The 12,019-nt window shown below is 39.9% G+C and overlaps 1 protein-coding gene across 2 annotated transcripts in view; it reads right to left on the reverse strand.

The window, feature by feature from the left end:
• Nucleotides 1–5,558: 5,558 nt before the first annotated feature.
• ST6GALNAC5 (ST6 N-acetylgalactosaminide alpha-2,6-sialyltransferase 5) overlaps nucleotides 5,559–12,019 on the reverse strand; it is a 115,269-nt gene continuing 108,808 nt past the window's right edge. For both annotated transcript variants that reach the window (XM_042873081.1, XM_042873082.1), the window contains one exon: nucleotides 5,559–7,058. In XM_042873081.1, the coding sequence (XP_042729015.1) occupies nucleotides 6,827–7,058 (232 nt within the window). In that variant the 3' untranslated portion in view covers nucleotides 5,559–6,826. The remainder of the gene's footprint in view (nucleotides 7,059–12,019) is intronic.

The following is a 12,019-nucleotide window of genomic DNA, read 5'->3' on the forward strand; positions in this document are numbered from 1 at the left end:
TGAATATCACCAAGAAATGCTGTCATCCTAGCATAAGCAAAGGTAACAGAGTCATCAGAAGTATTTTTACAATAGTATAGCATAGAGTATATAGAGTATAACTGTTCTAGATAGTGACCTGTTCCTCCACCTTCACTAAAAAATGGTCTCCGTTATTGATTATAGCAAAGCAAATGAGTGCAAATTGAATCCATTTCTCTCTGTTCAGCAGTCAGGGATTTCCATTCTCTGGTACCACATCCTGGAAACATGAACACGAATCTCATGGCCTAATACCCTGCAGATGGGCACTGGTATGTGCTAAAGCAGAGCTGAGTTGTACGTAGCACTAACCCAGTGGTGGGTGAAAAAGCAGGGACCAGACTCAACTATGAATTTATCATGAGTGGAGAGGATCTGCATGGTGATGGGGCAGGAAGGTGTTGTGTATAGGACAATTTGGGGACAAAGCTTGGGAGCATCAGAAAACTCAGTCTACCTGTGTATAGGTCTTCCAACTCTGTCAGAGAGCTCTTTGTGACCTGGGAGAATTATGCTTTCTGGATGAGTTCACCTCTGGACTGAAGACAAGCATAAAATATCTCACCCAAGAGGCTAACAGAACCATAAAGTTATGAACTACAGAAAATAGTGTGCATAATGAAAGTGTCTCATCAACCGTAACTTCAGCACTTCTTTACAGTAATGAGCATAATGGAGTTTTTGTATTTTTGGGGTGTTGAAAAGCAATTTGTTATTTAAAAAAATAAAAAGGAGAAATGTTTCTTTTGGAAGATATCTTCTGCTCTGTGTGCTCCACTGTTCTCTCTGCTTTATCTCTTTCCATTAACTTCCAAAAATAACATGCTGTAGGGAAACATGTCTTGAAAGTATTGAGGTTTTATGATGAAAACTTGAATATGCTGTGTAATGTGCTCTGAAATCAGCATTTCATAGCACTGATTTCACTTGCAAGTTATTTTAAATAAGTCACTTTTTTCTCCTTAATGAGGATTTCTGCCTTGTTTGATGATTAAATTGATAGCGTTTAAGGTTTCAGTTCAAAGTTTATAAACACATACAGCTCTTAATGTTTAGTTCTGCTGTGTTTCCCTATCCGTGCAAATTTTAGATTTTTGTTTGTGTTGCTTATTTTGTATATACAGACAGCTCACTGAAGCCTTGTCAGTACAGGCATGTCATTTTTGCTGCTCTGGCCAACAGGCTTACTAGAGGCGTGGATTGTATCAACACAAGTTATTTTGGTAGCATTGTTTGCAGGAGTCCCTTCAACAAAATAAGCACTACCAGAAACAGGCTGTTTCTGCAGAGGAAGAGCAATGCTGGCAAAGCTCTAGCATAGATGCTCTTTCTTTCAGTAAGATTTTTTTCACACTGCTCACTGATTCATTTCTTTGGTGACACAGCTGCTGGGATGTCTTTTGTTGGGGAGGTTTGTGGCATGTCATGCTTGTTCCTGTGTCAAAGTCAACTAATTTGAACTAGGAAATGTATTTCTTTCCTTGCCTGCAAAATGACATGCTGGAATAACGTTGTCATACATTACACATTTATTTGTTCTACTGGTGGGCATTTAAACTTTTGACCCTGTGCTTTCTTCACCTTTGGTTCTAATATAACAATAGTTACTTCCTTTGTCAAATGCTTTGATATTTATCAATGAAGAACACCACTAAGTATTAGCTATTGCTGTTTGCTTTTTGTTAGTTGCTTACTGTTTTTGTGCTGGTTTGTGTGTCCAGGTTAGGTGTGTAGCTCAAAATACAGTGGCTCAAGTTGTGATGATTTTAGGTTCCTGTGGTCTTTATAATGCAAGAGGAGCAATGAGCAGAACCGTCAGTGTATTGTGACAGTGCACAGCAGTATTTTGTACAGCTCTTCTGCATAGCCTCCTTCACACTTGTCCCCATCTTCTGCACTTGCTTTTATCGCTTATTTCTGTGTAGCTGCTGCTTGTGTGCAACAGGATTTGCAACTAAGTGACCAGGGGAAGCCTTTTAGTGTATGGTATACTCCTTGTCTAGAAGTGTATAGCTGTATTTAAAGGGGAAAAAAAAGCAGTGGGAAATGTTCCAGTTTTGTCCTACACAGATGAACAACACACTGAATACTGGTAACATCTTCTGGTTTTGGCATTGTGTGCAGCTTGATTAGGGCAGAGATGGAATGAGGGGAACACATCCTCACCAAAAGCTAACCATCCTAACCAAAGCTCTTCCCTTAGACTCACGTGGTGATTTGGATCATGTTGTGTGTTTGGATTATAACTAAAAGGCTCTAGCTTGATCTGATGGCCAAAGCGAAGTCAACGAATTACTAACACCTTATATCCTGCTAAATATGCATTACTCCTTTTATCTTCTCTATGCTTTAGGAAGTACTTTGTGTCCTAAAAGCAACTGATGTTATCTTAATGGTTGTCTGTCTTGGTTGCTTAAAGAAGCTGACAGACTTAAATATCACTGTGCATCTCCTCAAGGAGATAAATCTGCTCTGAGAAATGAAAAATGATTAAGATAGCTCTCCTTGACTGTTGAGTAGGGTCCAGTCTTGCTCTCCATCTGAGTTAGATGCTTTGACATTGCTTTCAGTAAAATGAAAATGCAGTTACTGTTGGATGTTATGGCTGCCTGGCATGTGCCACTGCTCTGCGTCGGCACAGTGTGAGCGTGGCAAGACTGTGACTGGGCTTCAGCACGAGTTAATGTTTGTCCTGCACAGAAATGTCTGTTGTTTTTTAATTTAGAGTCTAGCCCCTACATACTGTGTCTAGGTGTGACCTACGATAGATGTCAAGGGAGCAGTTCAGAAAAGCAGCACAAATATATTGTGACATTTTCCCGTGGAATTCTGCTTGTAACCTTGTCCTGACAGGAAATCTGAGGATGTTTCTCTTAACTTTTGTTTCCTGTGTTCAGATGGGCTCCTTGAAGTGAAGATCTCTGTTGTGCTGTAGTACCACAGTTTCTTTGCAAGCCTTTGAAGTGCAGCCTTGCAAAACCAGTTGTGGAGCTCCAGGTGGACTCATCACCTGGTTCTTGTCTTGCTTCAGAAAACTTGACACTGATACGCATTAAGGCTCAGAATGGAAGGTTGTCTTTTGATTTTGTAGCATGATCCTGTTAGCTGGGCATCTGGCAACTCTTGTGCCAAAATAACAGAAACCAATGGTAATTTTTTCCCCATTCTTAGTTTCTTCAGCAGTTGATCTCAATTCCAGCTGTCCATGGTATGGCATAACAGCTATGGTTCTCCAGGGCAAAAAACAGCTGCTCAGATTAAACCCAGCATAAAAAGCTATGGTACGCTGAAAGTTCAGAGACAAAGTAACACACCTCTTAAAACTGCTCTAGTGTGTAAACACTGTTTTACAGTAGTTTTTAATATGTAAAATTATGCATAATGAAGATCATGAATCAGTCAAATTATAGTGATGAGTGTAAGATGACAGCATAAACTAGAGAACGGCAACAGCTTCTGGTTGCACTACTTATCCTTGGCCTGGCAGTATTTTTTTAATCATAAATCTGTTTATCACTAGGCCATAAAACCTTGCTTAAAGCTGAAAAGTAGCAGGATATGCTATAGTTCAATGTATTGCTTTTTATAAATTACTCATGTATTTTTATACAATTGAAATCACAGCATTTTAAAAAGTTTACCAATTTGTTTGCCATCCTATAACATCTTACATATTTCGGACTGGATTTATGTTCCCTGTAAGTCTTTGTGATCGTTTTTTTTTTAAATTGCTGCCTTCTTGACTTCATCAAATTCCTTTTACAGAAGTTAAGCTTTATACATGTGGGTGTGACTTAGAAAATACACCTCCATACTTTCCATAATCTGGTGAATGCTGAACCGTCACAGGAAGCTGATGAGACTGAGTTTGGGGTTTTTTGTTCTTTAAAAAGACTGGAAATGTACTGATAATAACTATTTACAGAAACTGAAGAAGGAATATTTACAACTATTAGTTTTACTCTGTTGAAAGTCAGACGATCTAATATTGGTTTATCCTACTTTTCTTCAGATCCTTAATAGTTCACCTGATCTGTTCTGCGCTGACCAGTCTTTCAGGCAGGAGGCATGCACATGGAGCACAGCACAATCTTGCAAGTCCTGCTGAACACTGTAAGTAGATCACTGTAATCTATTTTAAAACAATCTATTTTTACCAGAAACATCACAATCTGAACATTCAGAATGTAGGTCCTGCAGCTCTCAGTTAATGGGAAAACTAAAAGCTTACTATATGAAAAGATCTTTTTATTGTATCACTAATAAAATAACAGAAGGGTGGTGGCATCACAGTACCTACTGTGATCTGCACCATCTCTTGCAGTCACATTAGAAATGATCTGTAAATCAATTTGACAGAGTTCATCAATTCAAGTAATACATGTTGGATACATGCCCCAGTACACATGCTGAAAGGGATGTGCAAATTACTATCAGTTCAAAACCCATTCTGTTCTTTGTAGAATTCTGTGAAACGAAGTGGAAGGGATGAAATATAATCACTGAATGAGGGACAGTTAGAGATCAGCTGGCAAGAGATGGGTCACAAGTAATTGGCAGAAGCAGAGATTTGTATTAATTTTGTGTGGTGAACGAGGTATACCAGGAAAAGCACTAAAAGAAAAGTTCCAAGGCAAAATAGGTTGTACTTTATTTCTTACCTTGTGATAGTGGGGAGTGCTGCAGCAAGGAAGGGAGCTGTTGGAGAGGGTCCATAGAAGAGCCACAGAGATGGTCAAAGGTCTGGAGCACCTCCCCTACGAAGACAGACTGAGGGAGCTGGGCTTGTTCAGCCTGGAGAAGGCTACAGGGTGACCTCGTTGCAGCCTTTCACTACCTAAAGGGAACCTACAAACAGGAGTGGAGTCAACTCTTTGAAAGGGTAGATAATGGCAGGACAAGGGGAAACGGTTTTAAGTTGAGGGAGGGAAGATTTAGGTTGGATATTGGAGGAAGTTCTTCAACAGAGAGAGTGGTGAGGTGCTGGAACAGCTGCCCAGAGAGGCTGTGGATGCCCCGTCCATCCCTGCAGGTGTTCAAGGCCAGTTTGGATGGGGCCCTGCGCAGCCTGGTCTAATGTTAAATAGGGAGGTTGGTGGCCCTGCATGTGGCAGGGGGTTGGAGATTCATGATCCTTGAGGTCCCTTCCAACTGAAGCCTTTCTATGAAGGAGAGTGGTTCTCTTACACAGCATTACAGGAGTAACACTGTTCTACCTCTGACAAGGTGCTTTACTGCAATTTGTCCCTAGAGAACTAGGGCATCTGCTGGGCAGCTGCAGCTGCTGCTGTGACATTTTGTGAAGACGAAGTCATAACATGTCATAACTGAGTTTAAATGATACTGAGTTTGGTTCCAATTCCATGTACTGTCTCTGAGGTTGAGCTCATTGGCTTTAGAGGCTTCAGTACCTTTGTTCTGGCTTTACTATTTGGCCAATGAGAGACACCTTTGTCAGTGTGTTTCATGCAATAATTTCTTCAAAATAATCAACAGGAGCAGTTACAGATTTTGTATTTGTGAGGCAAAAGGAGAAATAATGGCATAAATGAAATTTTCTTTATTCACAAGCCAAGTGTAACCCAGTAAGACACAGTGTGAGCTTCCACATGCAGAACTAGCATTGTCCACTCCTTGTGTTTGCCAGGCTTGCGTACGTCACACAGATACTGCAGGTGTAACTTCGCTGCTCTCAGGGAGACAATTTCATGGAAATCTTTCTGCATCCCAGCTTCGGTGCAGTCCAGGATCCCTGAGGTCAGTGGTGGTCTTGGAACAGTGGAAGGCATGGATTACGCAGGTGTGGCACTACCATCTTTTTGGCTGGTCCTGCAGTACACTGTAGCACAGCTTCCTGGTTTTAGAAACTTGGTTGTGTTGTTGAAAGCCATTGTTACAAATTGTCGTTGCTTGTTCTGCAGATTGTTGCCTCAGGAAGGCTGCTCCTTCAGCCTCTGCAGGACCACAACAAGCAAAACCAAACACAACCCCTCAGCTGTAGTTGGACTCTTCTGCACTGAGAACATGGTGCTGTAAACTGATTTCTTTGGGATGAACTCTGCCTTCCTTCCCCCCACCTCTAGATTAAAATAGAGCAGTTTGATAGCACAGCAGCAAATTCACATTAATATCAAACAGAATTTCCACTACCGTTTTCATATTAACGTGAGATGCCAGAATGTAAAGTTAGCTAGATCTGCACATGGGACCATTCTTGCTGTTAAAGGCTTTAGGCTGGAATGGAGCCCAAAATTTTTAAAAGAAATGAAACATTTCCAGATCAAATATTAATTACATGCTATATAGAATCATATTTTTCAAACAAATTTTATAAATAAAAAGCTAGGCCTTTCAAACCATCAGCAGTATTAATTTTGGATTTGAAAGATTATGAAAGATCAACACCCACAGAACTGTGAACTAGAAAAATACTGGCCTAGGTTGCATAAAAACCTCCATTAAATAAATACTGTCAGTTTTCACTATGAAAATTCAGTGGTGTTGTACTTTAAAAAACCATAATGAATTACCCATCCCGTTAATGATACCGAGTTGCTTTTCACAAATCACACACACGTACAGGAAGTCAGATAATGGCCCAAAAGGAGACGTACTGGATTAACACACAGTTCAAAAGAAAGTACCCTGGATGCACTCCTTCATTGGAACTTCCTGACTTGCTGCAGTTATCAGCTGCAAATCCTGTTACCCTTTTGCTGTCAGTTGCCTTGCTGTCCCAGAAGGTCCAACACCCTGATGGCTGATACAGTCGGTGATTGTGGTTGCAGTCTTATGCATTCATCCCTCAGACTGCTGCTTTAATCTCGGGGTGATTTACAGTAAGTGGTTCTGGTTTCCAGTCTGGCTGGAAGAAGTGAATATTGAATGTCCTCGCCCAGTTCTCAAACACTCGTTTCTCTGTGATGAAACGATGATGGCTGCCCTTTCGTCCCCGCTCGTGAGAAATGTACATTGTGCATTCATCGGGTCCCAAAGGTTCATAATAATGATAAGGTACTGAAAGATGATTAGGATCCCTGCGGGAGAAAAAAAAAATAGATGGAAGCCCCAGATGTTCTATTTTACTGATTGAAAAGATGCTATCTTTAATAAGCTGATGGGCTCAAATCTACTTTTACTCCCAGTTAAACTGCATTTTCAGGTATCTGCATTTTTCCTGAATATTTAACACATCAGAATGTGGCAAAGGTTTTTTCTTTGCTCCTTCCTTTAATCTCCTCCTCTCGGTTAAATAAAGGACAGCAGTAGCTCAGAAATAAGGGAGAGCGCTGCAGGGCTGTGCTACTACTCTGAAATTTGAAGCAAACTGCTTAAGAGATTTATATCTAGATAGTGATTTATACAAAGCTTTGCAGAGGTATTTACTGGAATAGGGAAAGAAAGGGAAAAGAAAGATGGAGGGGCAGTGGTTATCTGTGTCACAGCAGCTCAGCTGAACACTCACAGCTTGGTGCACACGGGTGTGAGTGCACTACTTCAGTGAGCACATCTGCGTGCCAGGTGAGCGATACAGCCCGCTGGTCCTGGCTTTATATCAAAGATCTAATGCCTGAGCGAGTTGTTTGCCACTGTAAAATGGCAACTTGCACGTGTGTATGTGAGCTGAAAATTCAGGCCATTCACACTGACCTCGTGAGCCCATCAGCATTAACCAGCAGTTACGGTGTCACATAGGATGCGCCAAAGACTCATGTAATATTTAGGATAAAGATCATTTTAACAGTTTTAACATCAGTGCTTTGATGTTGCATTCTGTAAGAGACACGTGTATTGTGTTTATAATGTAATAAGCCACAGTGGTTCACTCTCCTTTTATTCTCTACATTATACTATACCCATTATGTTCTTTTGCTTTGAGCACAGACTGACAGGAGCTCATACAGCTGTCTCTGTCCTGAATTCAAGGAGAGATAACTGTCCTAGACAGAATAACCCAACTGTACAGTGCTCAACAGTTAATACCAACAAAGTATTTTGTAGTGGCAGAAAAAGTAGCAGAAAGTTGATTGATTGAAATACTGCCATTTAGTAAAGCCTTAGTGCTCTATATGAAAACCTGAGTCGAGTAAGGATTGCACGACAGAGCAAGAAATCTCACACAGAGTCAGGGCTGTCAGCTCTAATATTGAGTTGATTATTTTCATTTTGAAGAGCTAATATTTAAGCTCAAATTCAATTGAACGCATCCACAATCTGTCACTATTCTGTCTTGGTCATTATTTTTACTGTGTAATTCTGTCACCTATGCAATTCTCTAATTTTTCTTATTTTACCATTATCCATATTGTATGCGCAGAGGTAACGTATGATATTGCTGCTGCTTTCCATTTGTACTGTAAATTAACATTTTAATTCAATCAGTCTAGCTTCCCAGTAACACAACAGGGCGATCAATCTTACCACACTAGAATAACAATAATATTGTGTTTCCAGAACAAGATGGATTCTAACTGTACTGTACGTATTCTCACTGGAATACATAAGAGAGCAAAAAGAAATCTTTTAATTTCCCACCTACAGACGGTGTGTTTTTAATGTAAAAAAATACCCTTTTCTGTACATTCTTTCTAGGTACAACTATTAGATCTCAATCTTCAATTTCGTTTTCATATAAGTTTCTCTTAAGACATTGGACTTCTTGTTACAATCTCTAAAATGAATCATTTGTATGATTACTGTAAAAGTAATAGGAAACGCTTATGTTTTCTTACAACTACTAAACACACAGACACCTGCCTTTCATTTAGGCTTCTTTTCTTCACTCTAGATGGGTTTTACTTGTGTTCTCCAGGGTAAACCTATATTGCGTGATGGAAATTTACTGCTTTAAAATTATAATTAGTGAAGTTGAAATCTTATCTCCAGCAGTCTTTGAATAAATGCAGTCACAGAGGAACTAAATTAACTGCTCAGGCCCAGTACTGCACCATGAGCCAGTCAGGCTGCTGTGCTGATAGCACAATTGGCTAGCATCCTCCTGCCTTGTTTTCTTCTGACATTCTGAGGCTTAAAGGTCCAAATGCATTTTAGGTTTAGGAACACCGAAAGGCTGTTCAATACCTACCACTTTTTGTCTGAAGTCTTTTTCCTTTTGAGGCAGTTCTGGATTCCCCCAGATATCATGCTATTAAGGCTTGGATTGGAATTCTGGCCTGAGCAACTACAGCGTAACTGAAATTAACTGTACTGTGTTATCTTCTAACTCTGCAATTAGCTTGTGTCACCAGCAAATGAAATGCATGAGTAATTTCTATGCGGAAATTGCTTGCCACCTCATTTATTAACATTAAAACAGATGCTGTTTTATCACTGACTGATACTGGACATTAATCAGTATTTTGTCAGGCTTCGCATGCATATTAATATCACAGCTGGGAGGAATCGAGAGAAGATCCTTTGTAAAATATACTCTACTTCCTGCCTAATCGCCTGCCAGCGCAGCAGCAGCATAAGTGCTTGTACCCAATGTCAGTCATCCACTGTTTGCCACTTCAGTGCACATTTTCCCACAGATGGTATCCACCCACAGCAAAAGCTGAAAATACAGCAAGCAGTGTTTGTCTCAAAAGAAACGAGACAGAAAAACATGGCCATCCCATCCTGTGTTCTGGTCAACCTCTCCCTTTACAAACAGGGCTGTTATAAAGCAACCCGCTGAAACCACAGGTGCTTGACTTGCTTTGTCAAACAATTCGTTCTTTGAAGGGTGAACAAAATGCAATTAACATGTTGAGTGATGGGCAACATGCTGCACCAGCAGTCCTTAAGTTTTTTGGATAATTTTTTTGTCTTCTATTCCCAGGAGCTCATTTCCTTGGCATGCATTCCAGCCCGGTTTTCCAAACCATCTAAGCATTTTGTTACTAAGTTAGTAAGGTGATGAAGTGAGATTTGGGTACAAGGAACTAAAGGGCATCGCTATCTCCCATGCAGTTTATATTATCATCTACGTGCATCAAGTCCTCCGTACGCCCCAGCAAATGTAAGTAGCAACAACTGCTTCTTTGCAGTTGAATTAAAGCAATTGAAAGTGGAGAGAGGAGGTTAAAAAAAAAACCACACTAGATTTAAAAGCGGTGCCCAAAGGAATAAATTAAAGGATTTCAAATGCCAATTTTCAGGCAAATTATCACAGATGGGAAATGGCCTGGCAGTCAAATGAGGATTCTTCATAGGAAAATGATCTGACTCCATAATTGGAGCAAAAATTATTCATATCAGTTAAAATAAGGCTCAGAATTAAGCTCTAAGTTTCTTTGAGTTCCAGAAGGCCCATGAAGGGGGGCTGGGAGGGAAAGAAGGAGGAGGACGTTAAAGGGATCTCTTCAACACCTTGAATTTTCCTTGCATATGTAAGAACACAGAGATCCCTGTAAGAAACCAACCTTTCAGCGCTGCAAAGAATCCAACAGACAGGAACTGGTGTTACTATAAACTGCATTAAGCTTTGTCTCTATCCTTTGCAGATGCTGCTGAGCAGACACAAAGAAAAGCAGCAGCACTGCAGCTTCTGCAGGAGTCGTGGTGCTATCTGTGCACTGCAATCTGGCTGCTGGTGTAGGGAAACAAGAGGAAAATGCTTGATATCCATCATAGGCAGAAGTGAGTCCTTGCATGTGCACGTGGCAGACTGCTTAAGGCTGCTCAGAGAGGGCAGTGCTTCCTTCCTGCCCGGCTAGGCTCAGACTGGATCCCTGGACACGAACAAGTACAGCAAGATGACTTGTTTTGTGACAGAAAAGGGAGAGATGCACACTCTCTCCAAAAAGCTTTGTAACGTGCATGCGAGCACAGGCTTTCATCTCATTCCAGAATGTGCAAGACAGACATATCTAGCAGCGTGAAAGCAATATCAAAGCCATTAACCCTTAGCACAGCAGAAATCTGAAGCCAAGCAAAAGGCAGTTGGTATTACGTACAGCTTTGCTTTGTGCTACCAGAAATTTATAATAATCACATCGTCAATTCCAGTTAAACTATCAGTTCAATGTCCAGTGAAAGTAAATAGAAATGAATCTAAAACATGTTGTTGCAATTAATAGAGGCAGATCTTTTTAGTCAGTAGTACAGACTGCTTCACTGGACTATTTTTCCCGCATGGGTTGCAAGCAATTTGGTTAATGATCTTAAGCTAATAATTTGTAGCAGAATCAACTGTATAATGTTCATGATACCTTTGAGGTGTCCTTCATGTTACGGATGTGATGCTAATTCAGTTCCATGACACTGATCACCCACACTCACTACTTACTCCACAGATTAATACTTAACAAATAATGAATATTCGCTGGAGTTGTACTTGCTGATATTCAATTTGAATAATATTAAGAACATTAATGTATATTTTTTAAATCTTAACGATTGCTTAGTTGCACAGCAAGTAAAATACTCTTGTACCTATACCATCTCATGCATACATGAGAGGTAGGGTGGGTTGGGTTGGTTTCTCTTAGTTTTGTGAAATGGTAGTTTTGTTTTTTTTTGTCTGGAAGCCAGAGAAATCTGCCCTAACTTACATTTGTTTACAGAATGTTTCTTTCTTTATGATTTCCTATTTTGTTCTCTTATTTCTCTGAAAAGATGCACTGTTTAAATTAATGAGTGGCTGATGAGAAAGTAAGTTTAACTTCATTTATAGCAGCTGGTGCATTTGGAACTGTAGTTCTCCCCTTTATAGTTAGTTAAATAAACCTTAAGACATTTTATATTGTTTTGGTTAAGAAATGACCTTCTTCTATGGCCAGTTAAGTGCATCTTTGTTATCCGAGCTGTAAGCATTATTACATTTACTGACAGTAGGATTTATTACAGCATTTTTTGTTATAATTTAATATTACATCCATTTGATTCCAGTGTGTCGTTTCTATGAAAGCCTTTCATGTGGTCTTAGTTACCATTTTACCCTCTCAATATTTTTGTATGTGTTTTGCTGTTTTTGTGGGGGCTTTTTTGCTTTTATTTTTTTTTTTTTAAATAT

Source organism: Lagopus leucura, unplaced genomic scaffold, assembly GCF_019238085.1.
Source record: "Lagopus leucura isolate 7727_CA_CO unplaced genomic scaffold, USGS_WTPT01 Super-Scaffold_100009, whole genome shotgun sequence".
NCBI classification, from domain to species: Eukaryota; Metazoa; Chordata; class Aves; order Galliformes; family Phasianidae; genus Lagopus; species Lagopus leucura.